Genomic DNA, 16,136 nt, shown 5'->3' on the forward strand with positions numbered 1-16,136 from the left:
CCAAATGTTGTTGAGTTTTACACATAAATACATGCATCTATCTGTAGACAAACCCTCTTGGAAAAAGACAGCCTTGCACTTAGCTACATATGGCTAGATCTGCAAATCTACCCTTTCAGTGGAATTCTTTCATCAATTCATCCCACAGGCAATTTGAAAGATTTTCCCCAAATTGACAGATAGTTTAATCAAGATGCAAATCGGACCTGCTTAAAATCCTTCAGTGGCTCCCTTCAGGATAAAGTCTCTACTCCTTAGCAGGAAGGCTGGGCCCTTTCCCTCATGTGGCCCTGCCTGCCCCTCCAGCCTCATCTCTTGCCCTTCCCCCTTCCTTTCTAATAATCGCAGCCCGCTCATGTTTCCCCACACGTCAAGTAGATTCATGTCTCCATGCCTCTGCTCATGTCATTCCTTCTACACAGAACGCCCTTCCCACCTTTCTTTGCTTTGGCTTCCTCCTACTCAGCTCAGATGCCACTCCCCGGGAGAGCTTTGGAGCCAAGGGCAACCTCCGTGCTCCCAAACACTCTTGCTTACCTCAAACATGGCACTTCTCACACGGGATGTCTATCTTCCCCGTTAGACTGAATTCCTTCATAGCAGGGGCCTTGCTTTAATTTTCTTGTTACTCACCAGGTCTAACTCAGAGCCTGCCACATACTAGGGGTCTTGAATGTTGGTTGATCCAACATGAAGTTGGCCAACTTCCTCCTCCGAGCTCCACGAGGAGATTTCATTCTACAGCTTTTCCCACCGTAACTGCATCTAGCATACTCCTTTCACATAAGGCCACACATATTTGTTTTTCTTCGTAAAGCCCACATACACTGGGAGCACAAAACAGTCCCTTTCTCAGGCTTCTCTGAGAATAGGAGCTGTGAAGAGCTCTCTGTGAAAATCTCTATGAGCTGAGTGGGGCTGGAGCTGATCTTCAGCCAGCATTGCTGAAGCCGGGGGTTGCAGTTGCAGGGAGGACGGTGATGGGAAAATTGGGCCCTGGCTGATAGGCACAAAGACACGCTGCTGAAAACCCCTAGTTAAAGCCAAGTCACGCGGTGCCTCTGGTGCTGCAAAGGAAGCTGGGTGCAGGGAAATGTAGTTGGAAATCACCGACGCATAGAATTAATGCCAACCTTGAGAGGTCAGAGAGTCCAGCCACCCTCCTCCCACACCCCACCCTCTCCCTCAAGGCGGTCCCACACGGAACAGAACCCACATCTGGGATTTAATAGCTTCCAGGAAGGCGACCTCCCCCATCCCCTTCCCCCAACGACCCAAAATGCTCCCCTCTCCCTTGGACTTCTCTCCACTTGGTTTCGTAGTCCAAAGCTCCACCAACTGAGATTCATGAGGGTTAACCAGGGTCCTATTTTTAAATGCAAATAGGATGCAGAGGGTGAAAGCTACTGCATCCTTAGCGCCTGGAGAGAGAGCTGAGGGAAAGGGGGTTTGATTTTATGTGGGAGGTCACATTGGAGCTGTGATCCAGGAAAAAGGGGTCAGCCCATGGTGGGGTTCGGGGGCTTGAAGGGCATTAGGGGGCAGTGGGGGAGGGGATGTCTGGGAGGGAGGAGGGAGGGGGCGCTTCTGCCTATGTGGCAACCTTGCCTAGGGCAAGTCCTGACACAGACCATTCCAGACAGATGAAATCGCTCCTATTTTCAAAGTCCTCCAGACAAGGAGCTGTTACGGGATTTTTATTATGAATTAAAAAATTTTCTAAAGAGAGAGAGAGAAGAGAGCAATACTTTTTCCAACACCAAAGAAACGTTTCAGTCATGAGGACCAAATTCCGTCATAGACTCCAGTTTCTTTGCAAACAATTTAAGAAACTCAAGATTTTCCTTTTTCCTCCTCATTTTTTCTTTTTTCTTTTTTTTTTTACCATTGAGGTGCTTAATCGTCGCCATCAGTGCTGCCACATTCCATGTGTTTGTATATTTAAATGTTTCTGCAGTCACAAAGAATATATAGCCATTCCTGTAAGGTTTCCAATCCAGGCTGCCTTTTTGCTCCCTTCTGTAAGATCCCATACCATGTTTCTAAGAATAATCCCCTGATTCGTCCACTCCTGTACATCTTGCCAACTGGCTCTAAAAGCCTTTGGCATCTGTGCCTTAGGAGGTCAGGAGCTCATGTGGCTCAAGCTCTCTACCCACATCTCCGGGAGAGGCATTTCCCTTCGACCCTCCGTAGTGTACGTTGAAATTGGCCAGCCTAGTGGAATGTGTTGCACAATAGGTAAGGTCTTGGTTCTGTCTTAACATGCAGCCTTTAATTTTTTTCAACCAATTCCTCGACTTTTATGTTATGATTATTTTTCTCATAATATCTCTATATACAACTTTCCTGTTTTCTCTTTTCTGGACTTCTGATTCTCTTTTCCATTGCTTGTTCTTGTTTAAGCTGACACTTTTCAACATTCTAATCAAGCTCCTTAGTGGATCTAAATTATTTATCACCGGTCGTCCCACTCAAGGAATTGGAACTCTAATCCTGAACCTTGTCTTATATTCGTCTCCCTTGGATTACAGTAGAGCAGTGTTTGCCTTTAAAAAAATCACACACACACACATATAATTTAAAGCCTTTCAGAACTTGTATTTATAATCTTCAGCTTACAAACTCGGTCTTAACCATTGGACACTGATTTCTTGGGGCTCCAAACTCATCTTCTCATGGAAACAATAAATATTCAAGGTGACTGTTTCCAAAAAACAGCCCACCAAATCTTCTATGCACATAGGGCTGTCATATAACAGTTTATTAAAACAAGCCTCTATTGTAATCCTGCTCTACCCACTTACTAACTGGATGAATTGGGGCAAATGTTTTAGCTCACAGATTGATCTCCCTTTTCCAGGTACCTGAAGACAGAAACCATGTGTCTGAGTACCTGGCATTATATACAGTGATTGGAAAAGAGTGGACATTCCATAAATGTTTACTGAATAAATAGATGAATGGATCCAAACATTTAACTTGATTCCTGTGCATTAGCAGGACAGTCCTCTCAAGAGGAAGAACAAATTAGTTACTATGTGACCTAGGGCAAATTACTGAACCGTTCTGAGCCTTGGTTTACTCATCTGTAAAATGGAGATAATAATAGTATTATGTTACAGAGTCGTTGTGTGGATTAATCAAGATAATTCACATCAAGGCCTTAGTACTATGCCTGGCACATCGCAAGACATAAGTAATACACACATATATTTATAGATATAGAGAGAGAAGAGTCTGGAAGAACACATACCAAACCGTTAACAGCATTATTCCTGGAGAGGGGTTTAGATTAAAGGGAACTTTACCTTTTTAGTTTGTACATATCTGAATTCTTTTTCTAAATGAGCAGGGACAGTAGAAACTCTCTTAATAAACTTTAACTCAACAACGCACAGAGAATGCTTTCCATTCCCCCTTTAAAACATTGACAGATGCCTAAGTCATGATGAAAGCTCATGGCTAGTAAGCTAATATGACTTTGCACTTTTACATCCATCGACTGAGTCTCAGGCTTGATAATAATTATTTTCTTGAACATATTTTGACAATTCTACTTATTATTGTAATTATACAATTTAATTATATTGTATGTATATCAAAAGAATCATGATCACTAATAACAAGAGTGGTTTCTATGAAAACTAAATTGAAAAAAAAAATCAATAAGGGGGGAATCCCCCAAAATATGCTGTCAAATTAGTTTTGGGTAGGACAGCAGTAAAATATTGGGGGATAAAATCTGGAAGGATTCTGTACTCAAATTTTTCCACATTAAATGAACAAATACTGGAAATCATAGATGATGCATTATGGGTATGAGTCAGAGAAGAAAAATGGAAACACCGATCAGAAGTCCTTACTCAAAAGGCCCTTGACCCTGCATCAAAAGCTTGGCATATGAATATAAATGTATACGTTTTATGTCGAAGTGAGAAGTTTAAGGTGTTTGTGTGTAAATGTACATATTTATTATGATTTTCTGCTTTGGCAAATTTTATCAATTAACTGATCAACAATCACCTTTGATCACATTAGATAACAGAGATTCTAATGCATCCACATAATGACTGTGTACTTCAAAAGAATGTAGGCTACAGAATTAAGGTTTCAGAAAAGGATAAGCTGGAACAGTGTATTATTAACAGTAGCATGATAGGCCATTTTAATTTTTCCTTATATTTGTTATATTTTCCAGAGAAACACAATACACATTGTAAAATTTAAAAGCATAGTGCCATACAAAGAGTCTTATAGATGCTTCTCCTGTTTCCACTGCTGATTCCCACATTCAAAATATTTCTCATGCTCCCCTCAGGAAATTGTTTTTGAAGTCACAGATAATAATCACCCATTCTCCTGATTTTATAGTTATGCCTCATTTTTTAATTCCAAAATATGACTATATAAACTCCGGTGATGACAACAAAATAGCAGAGAGAGAGAGAGAGAGAGAGAGAGAGAGACCTGTCTCTTCCTGTTTTATAAAGCCATCTGTCCTATCAGGTTAGGGCCCCACCCTTATGACCTCATTCAACCTTAATTACTTCCTAAAAGTCCTATCTCCAAATACAGTCAGATTAATCACACGGGGAGTGGGGTTAGAAGTTCAACATATGAATCTGGGTGGGGGGAGGGAGATAATTCAGTCCATATCAATGACTCAACTTGATAGCCCACTTTAGTTACCATACTTGCTCTTTATGACTTTTGACTCTTTCCAAACATGAAATCCATTCTCAAATAATGAAGATTTGTGAGTCATTTTGGAAGCAATGTGCCCAATTACAGAAGGCCAAAAGGGAGTTCCAAAATGTGCTGAGTACCTGCAATACGTAGGAGAAGGCAGCACATCATTGTGGCTGAGAATGTGGGCTCTGAAGCCAGACACAGCTGCTTCTAGTTCTGACCTGTCTCCCTGCTAGAGGGGTAATCTTGCGCAGACTATTTAATCTCTCTGAACCTTCGCTTCTTCAGTTGCAAAATAAGACTGTCAGGAGCCAAACACAGAAGGGCCACATATTATATGATTCTATTTATATGAAATGTCCAGACCAGGCAAATCCATAGAGACAGAAAACAGATTGGTGGTGGTCAGAGACTGCGGGGGAGAGGGGAATAGGGAGTGACTATTAACTAGTATGGGGTTTCTTTTGGGGAGGATGCAAATATTCTGGAACTAGATAGTTGTGATGGTTGTACAACAATGAATATACTAAAAACCACTGAATTGTACACTTTAAAAGGATGAATCTTCTGGCATGTGAATTGCATCTCCATTTTAAAGAAGGGTCATAGTGAGCATGTAAGGAGACTATTCTTGTCAAGTACTTTACACAGTATCTGGTCCAAAGGAAGAGCTCAAGAAATGTTGACTGTTTATAGGGAGACTATATAATTTATCATCCAAATTGGGACGGTTTTGAGGGTTGACAGGGCACTAGTAATTATTATATTGTCACAACAGGTGTAAACCAGGACTGTCCTGGAGAAACTCTGATGTATGGTCACCTAGTTATTTGCATCTGGACCACTCCAGGGGGTCTGTTTTGACAAGGGCAGCATTTATTTGAATATTCAAAATCTGGAATATTAAGAATCAGAGACACGACTATTAGTTTCCCCTCATAGAAACCAGTGTCTGATGATCATTCCTCCAGTAGCAAGTGAATGAGGTGCCTTTCAGTCATGTTAACCCTGGTTCCATATTTTTATAGGAAAGGCTCAACCGTAACAACCACACAAAAAAACAGGGACAGAGAACTGCTTCACCAGTCTTAACCTTCTCCCTAATAAACATTTTAAAAGTCGATCCCTCTCCTTTAACATGTTTTTCCTCCATTCTTTAGTCTCTTTTTTCAGTTCTTTTTGTTTTCCTGTTGTAATTTTCCCCTGCACAAACTCCAGGCTTACTTTTGATGCGTTTGCCCTTTTCCTCCTGTATATGCCTTTACTCTTTTGTGACACTTTCTACCACCCCTTCAATTCAACACACAATATTGAGCGCCTGTTCTGTGCCAGGTACTTTCCTGAACTGCAGGGATACTGAGGTGAACAAGACCCAGGCATTACCACCAAGGAATACATAGGCTGGCAGGAAAGGCAGGCACATCAACAGGTGATCGCAGTGGTCGGGGCTAAGTGTGTTTTTAAGCTTGTATGCAGGGGGTAATGTGATATCACATCCAAAGGGCACCTAACCCAGAAACGTGGGTGAGGGTATAGCACAATGGATTCTTTTTTTAAAATTAATTAATTAATTAATTTTGGGGGGGGCTACATTTGGTCTTCGTTGCCGCGCAGGGGTTACTCTTTGATGCGGTGCACGGGCTTCTCATTGCTGTGGCTTCTCTTGTTGCGGAGCACGGGCTCCAGGTGTGTGGGCTTCAGTAGTTGCGGCTCGCGGGCTCTAGAGCGCAGGCTCAGTAGTTGTGGCGCACGGGCTTAGTTGCTCTGCGGCATGTGGGATCTTCCTGGACCAGGGCTCAAACCCGTGTCCCCTGCATTGGCAGGCAGATTCTCAACCACTGCGCCACCAGGGAAGTCCCTGCATAATGGATTCTTAACAGAGGGGACACCTAATCCAAGATAGGCTGCAAGAGTTGGAGTTAGCCAGGTGAAGAGGAGGAAAAGAGAAGGGTGTCAGAGGCAGAAGAGATTAGAAAACAGAGTGTGAACAAGTCGACTGTAAGCAGTGTGGTGTCCCTAAAGGAGCGAGGGAGATCCAGGGACACTGAGCAGGAGCCTCACCAAGATGGGAAGAAATCTTGTTCTGCATCTTGGTCTACACTCCCTCACCTCCATCCAGCTCTCTGTGTATAAGCAGCAATAGGCCCACACCTCATTTACAGAGTTTGGACCCTTCCGAAGGAAGGTAAGTCTTTCTCCATTCCTGTTGTCTGCAGGCTACATCCAGAAGCCTCAGAACCCTTTAAGTGTTAAACCCTGGGACTGCTCCTTTTAAAGGGCTGTTTCACTTTTCATTAAAAATGCAAATATCCTGGGGCTTCCCTGGTGGCAGAGTGGTTAAGACTCCGCCTGCCAATGCAGGGGACAAGGGTTCGATCCCTAGTCCGGGAAGATCCCACATGCCGTGGAGCAACTAAGCCCGTGCGCCACAACTACCGAGCCCGCGTTCCAGAACTGCCAAATCCCGTGTGCCTAGAGCCCGTGCTCCACAACAAGAGAAGCCACCACAGTGAGAAGCCTGCACACCGCAACGAAGAGTAGCTCCCACTCACCGCACCTAGAGAAAGCCCACGCAGCAACGAAGACCCAACGCAGCCAAAAATAAATAAATTAAAAAAAAATTTTTTTTAATGCAAATATCCTGACATTGCAACAAACAACGGCAAAAATCCGACACATATCTTATTCATCTACCAATATAGTCAGATGCAACCAGTTTTCTAAAAACGAAGTTGAACATACTTTCAAAATTTACACTGTGTAAACCACCCAGGGAACTAGGAAACAGAGCTCCTTTGGGGCAGGGCAGAAGAAATTACTGGGCAAGCTATAACCGTCCTGGGGGTTCAACTCCTGGTAAAAAGAGAACTGCTGAGAGTGGTGAGAGGCTAATTACCAGGTAGCTGCAGTTCATTCTAAGACGGAGCCCTCTCTGCAGGCAGTCTAGTCTTTCAGCATCTGGTAGAGAGCAAGGTGCAGTTAGACACATCAAAGAACAAAGAATAAGTAGGAAGTCAAGGGAGGCCCTTTCCCCAGAGCCCAGAGGACTCAGCAATCAACCCTGGAGGGAAGAACAGTTTAAATGGGTACTTAAGACTTCCTGGTGGCGGTAAGCAGAGAGAACAAGCCTTGTAGTTGCTTGTGCACGTGTGAAATTCACACCAAATTACAACTGGTTTTTATTTTATTTCTGAAAACATAAAGCAGTTCAAAGTACTGCCTGTGTGATTGATGGAAGACTTAAAGTTGCTTAAGATTAACAGCTCAGAAAGATTTCCGGCCCACGTGGCTGTCCTAGGGGGGTCCTGAAGGATCAACCTAAGCAGCTGACTGACCACCCGCCTCTTTTTTTTCTATTGAAGTAGAGTTGATTTACAATGTTGTGTTAATTTCTGCTGTACGGCAAAGTGACTCAGTTATACCTATATACCGCCCTCTTTACCTGCAGCCGTGTTGATACTGATTAAACTAAGTTCAGAAGGGAACTCGGGAGTCAGAGAGCTCGTCTAGGCCCTGATAGATGATACCTCCTAGCAGACAACCTTTTCAAGCTCTAAGGGAATGATGTATTACTGCCTGAGGCCTTAGGTTGGTTTGGCAATGATCTGGACATGTTCCATCTGATTCATACTCTTTGCTGGAATGTGTCTAAGAGACTCTCCTTGCTCAGAATTGCTCTTCTACTAAGGAAAGAAAAAAGAAAAAAACAAAACAAAACAAGATTACCACCCTAATAGCAATCTTGCCCCCACTCCTGAGACATTGAAATTACCATGCCTACATTGGAAAAGCTGTTCAAAAGTGACAGTGTAATAATGGCATTCTCAAGACAGTGCTCCCAAGTCCTGTCGAAATTACTAGCTACTCGGGTAATTAAAACAATTATAATTGTTTGTTTCCACTTAATGCTTTAGCACTAAATCCACGTGCTGTGTGTGACGCACAACCAGCTTCCAAATGGTAGTCGGACTTTTCTTTAACTTTAGGTTGATAAAACATTCTGTGCATATCTATCAATCTGAGACATTCAGGACACAACAGAGATCATTCAATGTCATGTAATCCGGGCCCTTCATTTTACAAGTGGGGAGATTTAGACCCAGACAAGGGAAGAAACTTGCCCAAGATCTTCCAGCAGGTTAATAGCAGATCTGGGATTGGAACCCAGGCCTTCTGGCCTCCAGTAATGGGCTCATTTTATTACACCGGGCTGTCCTTAAATATAAAGGGAAAACTAATATCTAGGTGTATGAAGGACAAGAAAGAGATAAACACCTAAACTTGTTCCTTTGATTCACTCTTTCCTTTCATGTTCACTGTTTTTTTTCTTTACCATCTTTTCTCAACTTTTGACTGTACTGTTAACTCACTTTTCTCTTCTTCTGCTTATTACTCCAATGTTTCTCCTTCTTTAGGCTCCCTTTCCTTGATTGTTCTACATTCCTGACTCTTCTTTCTAGAATCAGGTTTACTCCATTTATAAAGTGTTCACTATGTTGCCCAGCAAGGCTGTGAGCAGGTTGGAGGCCACTCTGTTCTGACAGGTTGTGAATTTCATAGAAACTCTATAAAGAAGCCATTAAACAATAATTCCTTTTAAAACATCTACTTAATAAGAGGCCATGAAACCCAATGTATCAGGGTTACTATGGAGAATCTGTGTTGGCTGAACAGAAAATCTTTTTAAAAAATATTTCAGAAATTATTCCAAGTTAAATGGAATCAAGAGACACAGTGTGGAGTTTAGGGTTCCATAAGAAAGTAGTATTTCAATGTATAAAATATACACCAGAATGCTAAATTCTGGATGATGGGATTATACTTGCATTTTATTTTCTTCCTTGTGCTTACCAGAATATTCTAATGAATTTATGTTCTGTCATATATGGAAGCTGGATTTGAAACTTGGAAAAAAATCAGAAAGAGAAAGACAAATACCATGTGATATCACTTATATGTGGAATCTAAAATATGACACAAATGAAACTATCTATGAAACAGAAACTGAATCACGGACATAGAGAACAGAATGGTGGTTGCCAAGGAGGAGGGGATTGGGGGAGGGATGGAGTGGGAGTTTGGGGTTAGCAGACGCAAACTATTATATATAGAATGGATAAACAACAAGGTCCTACTGTATAGCACGGAGAACTATATTCAATATCCTATGATAAACCATAATGGAAAAGAATATATAAAAAAATGTATATATATGTATTACTGAATCACTTTGCTGTACAGCAGTAATTAACACAACATTGTAGATCAACTATACTTCAGTTTAAAACAAAAGAATCTTAGCATCAAATTTTGAAAAAATAAATGAACCTCTAAAGGACTTCTGAGTAGCAAAATGAGTGGTCATGTGAGCCATCACTCAGGCTAATCTGCCTGTCATGAAGTGTCTCATTCCCCCACCCTTTCAACATCCCTACGTTAGCCAGGTGTGCATGCTTGTCAACACCTGTGGACTAGGTTAAGGGACCAGCTCTGCCCCGCAGCAAGAAGCCTATAAGGGCTTCCTGCCTGAGTCTCACCTTGGCTTCTTGCCAAGCTCCACTCTTGCAGAAGTCACTTAGGACCTGTGATTTCATTCCTCTTTCCCTATGCAGACATCTGCCTTAGTTCTTGACCCTTGTTCACTTAGTCTGTTTACTTGGGTTCCTGCTGTTTGGTGCTGGATTGGACCTACAACACCCGTGGGCTAGGCTCCACTCAGCTCTGCTCTCCCCTTGACTGGTCTCCACCTCTGTTGTGCACACCATAGGTGTTTCATGAAGATTGTGGTTTAGCAATATAACTTAACTCCTGGGCCTGCTTGCAGCCTTTTATCCCTTTCCTCCCAGCTACCCTGGCATACAGTCATGCAAGTCCTGAGTGCTAACTCCCTCCTGTGGGCCTTGGGGCGACTTAGGCTCTACAACCCAAAGCCTAAGAGCCGCATACCACTCTCAGTCTGGCTTAGTCTGGGCTGATACCAGGTTTGCAGAACACTGCCGTCCTCCCTGCACAAGGCTACTTCAATATGGTGGATCTATGGTTAGGGTGCGTAACTCAAAACAGTTGTCTGGGATTCTCTAGCTGTACTCAGGGACAAGCACAGCCAAGCCCAGAAAAATGTTAATTCATATATTTTATTAAATACTGCACATCTAAAATTCTAATGTACAAGAAAGAAAGGCATGGTATTCTTTCATTGCTTCAAAAGATAGTTATTGAGCATCTACTATGTTGCTGGTTAACTATACTACAGACCGTACTACAGACTGTCACTGATGTCACTGAATTAAGAGAACCTACTGTGTCCTTTTGGGTGCATAACCCCCCTCCACATTGAGCCCCAAAGAAGGACCTATCTTTTTTGGCTTCATGCAATTCTCAGATGCCCTATACCTTATCTTTCTAACCCTGTCCATGTCTCTGAACCGTTTCCATTGTTCAGCTGTCCCCTGAAAGCTCCCCAACAGCTCTTGCAGGTCCCCCTTACACCAGGGCAGATTTTCCCTGAAATAGCCGACCCTGTTGTCTACATCACCACTCCCAACACACACAAGAGCTAACTGCTTAAGATGTGAAATGCCGAGATAACTCCAACACAGTGGCTCTTGAAAAACAAACATTAAAGAGATTATAGTGGTCAAGTGCATGGGCTCTTAACCTAGAGTGCCCCATTCAAATCCTGTTTCTACCACTTACTACTCTGTGACTTTGGGCAAGCTACTTCACCTCTCTGCCCAGTTTACTCATCTGTCAAACAGGGATACTTCATTGAGGATTTCAGTGACTTAATATATGTAAAATTTACATTAGTACCTAGTAAATGATAAACATTCTTTTGAGATATATTAGCTAGTATCATTACTATTTAGGCTGGAAAGGAATTGAGTAGTAATTGTGGGCTAGTGGGCAATGGGGTTGATATTTGGGGGGCAGGTGCCATTTTGAGAGGAGCCTCTATTTTGACTGCTTATGCAGCAGCCATTTTTTTGTTTCTTTTGTATTTTTAACAACTTTATTGGAGTATAATTGCTTTACAATGGTGTGTTAGTTTCTGCTTTATAACAAAGTGAATCAGCTATACATATACATATATCCCCATATCTCTTCCCACTTGCGTCTCCCTCCCAACCTCCCGATCCCACCCCTCTAGGTGGTCACAAAGCATGGAGCTGATCTCCCTGTGCTATGCGGCTGCTTCCCATAAGCTATCTATTTTACATTTGGTAGTATAGATAAGTCCATGCCACTCTCTCTCTCCATCCCAGCCTACCCTTCCCCCTCCCCGTGTCCTCAAGTCCATTCTCTACATCTGTGTCTTTATTCCTGTTCTGACCCTAGGTTCTTCAGAACCTTTTTTTTTTTTTAGATTCCATATATATGTGTTAGCTTACAGTATTTGTTTTTCTCTTCCTGACTTACTTCACTCTGTATGACAGACTCTAGGTCCATCCACTTCACTGCATATAACTCAATTTTGTTACTTTTTATGGCTGAGTAATATTCCATTGTATGTATGTGCCACATCTTCTTTATCCATTCATCTATCGATGGACACTTAGGTTGCTTCCATGTCCTGGCTATTTTAAATAGTGCTGCAATGAACATTTTGGTACATGGCCCTTTTTGAATTATGGTTTTCTCAGGGTATATGCCCAGTAGTGGTATTGTTGGGTCGTATGGCAGTTCTATTTTTAGTTTTTTAAGGAACCTCCATACTGTTCTCCATAGTGGCTGTATCAATTTACATTCCCACCAACAGTGCAAGAGGGTTCCCTTTTCTCCACACCCTCTCCAGCATTTACTGTTTGTAGATTTTTTGATGATGGCCATTCTGGCTGGTGTGAGGTGATACCTCATTGTAGTTTTGATTTGTATTTCTCTAATGATTAGTGATGTTGAGGATTCATTCATGTGTTTGTTGGCAATCTGCATATCTTCTTTGGAGAAATGTCTATTTAGATCTTCTGCCCATTTTTGGATTGGGTTGTTTGTTTGTTTTTTGGTTATTGAGCTGCATGAGCTGCTGGTATATTTTGGAGATTAATCCTTTGTCAGTTGCTTCATTTGCAAATACTTTCTCCCATTCTGAGGGCTGTCTTTTTGTCTCGTTTATGGTTTCCTTTGCTGTGCAAAAGCTTTTAAGTTTCATTAGGTCCCATTTGTTTATTTTTGTTCTTATTTCCATTTCTCTAGGAGGTGGGTCAAAAAGGATGTTGTTGTGATTTATGTCATAGAGTGTTCTGCCTAGGTTTTCCTCTAAGAGTTTTATAGTGTCTGGCCTTACATTTAGGTTTTTAATCCATTTCAAGTTTATTTTTATATATGATGTTAGAGAGTGTTCTAAATTCATTCTTTTACATTTAGCTGTCCAGATTTCCCAGCACCACTTATTGAACAGGCTGTCTTTTCTCCATTGTATATTCTTGCCTCCTTTATCAAAAATAAGGTGACCACATGTGCGGGGGTTTATCTCTGGGCTTTCTATCCTCTTCCATTGATCTATATGTCTGTTTTTGTGCCAGTACCATACTGTCTTGATTACTGTAGCTTTGTAGTATAGTCTGAAGTCAGGGCACCTGCTTCCTCCAGCTCCGTTTTTCTTTCTCAAGATTGCCTTGGCAATTTGGGGTCTTTTGTGTTGCCATACAAATTGTGAATTTTTTTGTTCTAGTTCTGTGAAAAATGCCATTGATAGTTTGATAGGGATTGCATTGAATCTGTAGATTGCTTTGGGTAGTATCGTCATTTTCACAATGTTGGTTCTTCCAATCCAAGTACATGGTATATCTCTCCATCTGTTTGTATCATCTTTAATTTCTTTCATCAGTGTCGTACAGTTGTCTGCATACAGGTCCTCTCCCTGGGATCCGACCTCCGAAGCCTGAGCCTCAGCTCCCAGCCCCGGCCCGCCCCGGCGGGTGAGCAGACAAGCCTCTCAGGCTGGTGAGTGCTGGTCGGCACCAATCCTCTGTGCGGGAATCTCTCCGCTTTGCCCTCCACACCCTGTTGCTGAGCTCTCCTCGGTGACTCCTAAGCTTCCCCCCACCCACACCCCGTCTCCACCAGTGAAGGGGTTCCCTAGTGTGTGGAAACTTTTCCTCCTTCACAGCTCCCTCCCAGAGGTGCAGGTCCTGTCCCTATACTTTTGTCTCTGTTTTTTCTTTTACCCTACCCAGGTACGTGGGGAGTTTCTTGCCTTTTGGGAAGTCTGAGGTCTTCTGCCAGAGTTCAGTAGGTGTCCTGTAGGAGTTGTTCCACATGTAGATGTATTTGTGGGGAGGAAGGTGGTCTCCACGTCTTACTCTTCTGCCATCTTGAAGATCTCCAGCAGCCATTTTTAAGTGAAGTTTCTTTCACTGTTTTGTTTTTGAACCTTTTCCCTCATTCAGAAATATGCTCATTGAAAATCAGGGTAAAAAAGAAACAAAAAGCAAGAAGAAGAAATAAAGTGCTTGTAATCCCATCCATCAAGAGATGGACAGTATTAAGACCTTAGTGTAAAGCTTTATTCAGGTACAGAATTATTGAGATAATTCTCAATGCACAATCACACTTTTGGGTGACCAATTTTTTTAAAACTTTGTATTATATTATTAACATTATCATTTGTTACTGTATAGGAAACTATCGTATGGAACACGTAAATTTTTTTCTCCTTTGAGATATTGCAAACAACACTAAGACAGACATCTCAGCACACAAAGATGTACATCCATCTTTGCACACAACCTTAATCATATTCTTAGGATAAGTTTTTCCATAAATTGAATCCCTCAGCTTATTTAGGTTGTATTGCTAGTTGTTTGTCTCATTTTTGTTTGAGATTTTTAATTAAATTCTAAGATGTTTAATTTTTGTGTAAAATTGGAATTAAATACTGAAAGACAAACAAATATTGTGGAAAAGATTCATGACAGTGATGGGCCTTGCTTGGTAAAGCAGTGAAAGGAGTTTCCTACTGGGTATGAGAAGTCTCATACTGGGTATGAGAATTCCTGGGTATGAGGCAGCAGTCTATAGGGGAAAGAGTTGGGACTCTGCAATCAATATATCTACTTCTAAATCCTGGCTCAAGTACTTGCTTGCAGTTGTATGACCATGGGCTCATAGTTAACCTTGCTGAACCTTAATTTCTTCATATGAAAAATTCCTTTTATGACTTGGCCCATGCTTATCTTTCCCGTCTCATGGCTGTCTCTCACCTTGCTCGTAGCACTCTCTGCCCTCAGTTTTAAGATCCAATCAGATTGAGTGTCTCCACTGGCCTTTCCCGATGATTCTACCTTTGCCTGGACCAACCTTCAACTCTGCTCCCTTCTATTCCCCCAACACATCTAAATAATTAGTACTGGTCGTTCGGGCTCAGGTTAGACATCTCCTCCCTCAAAAAAACCTGTCTGACCATCCCCGCAACAAACACACTTCAATCTGGGTTAGGTGCCCCTCTCCTGTTGTGCCATTAAGAAACTCTTTGCCGCTGCATTTGTATAGATCGTGCTGTAGTGTACCTGGTTTTTTACATTCTGATTCTTCCACTAAACTATGCGGTCTTTGAGGTCAGGTACTATTTCTTATTTTTCTCTGTATCCTCATTAGCCAACCCAGTGTATGGGAGCAGTGAGGGCTCATGAGAAGTTGTTAAATGAGTGATGAATGAATGAAGCAGGATAGTAATACCTGTCTAACACACTTATTAACTAATGATTGTATGAAATAATGTAAGTGGAAATTTCTGGAACATAGGCCAGGAAATGGTATCTCATAGCGTTAAAGGCAATTGACAGTAACTTTGTGACAGATCTCGTGAAATCATTTGAAATATTCTGAGTATGAAATTCTGGAGAACCTTTGTCTTTGTTTAAGTCTGTTGAAAGGTGAATTTCGTCATCATAGAAGGAATCTCAGAGGACAAAAGACCTCTTGTTTAAGACAGCTAAGCCCAGCGATTAGTGGTGAGGCGCCTTGCCTAAGTGCTTTCAGGGCCTGGGGTCAGCTAGCCCAGACAGACGCCCCCTCCACCCTAGCTCCACACCTTGGACCCAGAAGAGAAGGAGGAAGTGGGTAAGGGGAAAGACAGGGAATAAAGAAAAGAAGGCTGGAGTAAGATTCTGTGGGGGTAATAATTGTAGCTTTTGCATAGCAGCTGTGTTTAGAACAGGCAAGCTACACATCAGAGAGTTCCACAGCCCCCAGAGAAGAGAAGTGCCCCCCTGAATGCCTGTCACTTTCCATGCTTCCTGAGCTCTGTGGCCTTCAGCAGATCTTCCCTGTGGTGCCTTGCCCTGGCATTTCATTGGCCAATTCCTTCCTACCTCCTGTGGTGTCAATGATCTGTTCAGGGTGGATCTCTCAGCAGTAGAACTGGTCTAACCGAATGTCTTTCCGGTTCTGACAGTCTGGCACACAACTGCTTAGTGGCACCCAGTATCACAAAGGCCAGCATC

General features: G+C 42.2%; 1 protein-coding gene across 2 annotated transcripts in view; it reads right to left on the minus strand.

The window, feature by feature from the left end:
* The window catches only part of FRMD7 (FERM domain containing 7), a 64,423-nt gene that overhangs the window by 28,586 nt on the left and 19,701 nt on the right, over positions 1-16,136 (minus strand). The window contains exon 1 of one of the 2 annotated variants that reach the window (XM_082377888.1): positions 7,589-10,885. The exons of the other annotated variant lie outside the window; for it this stretch is intronic. Coding sequence (XP_082234014.1) covers positions 7,589-7,681 — 93 coding nt within the window. The 5' untranslated portion in view covers positions 7,682-10,885. Of the gene's footprint in view, positions 1-7,588; positions 10,886-16,136 lie in introns of those variants that run through there. 2 annotated transcript variants of the gene reach the window in all.

This window comes from Balaenoptera borealis, assembly GCF_965194805.1.
Source record: "Balaenoptera borealis genome assembly, chromosome: X".
Classification (NCBI taxonomy): Eukaryota; Metazoa; Chordata; class Mammalia; order Artiodactyla; family Balaenopteridae; genus Balaenoptera; species Balaenoptera borealis.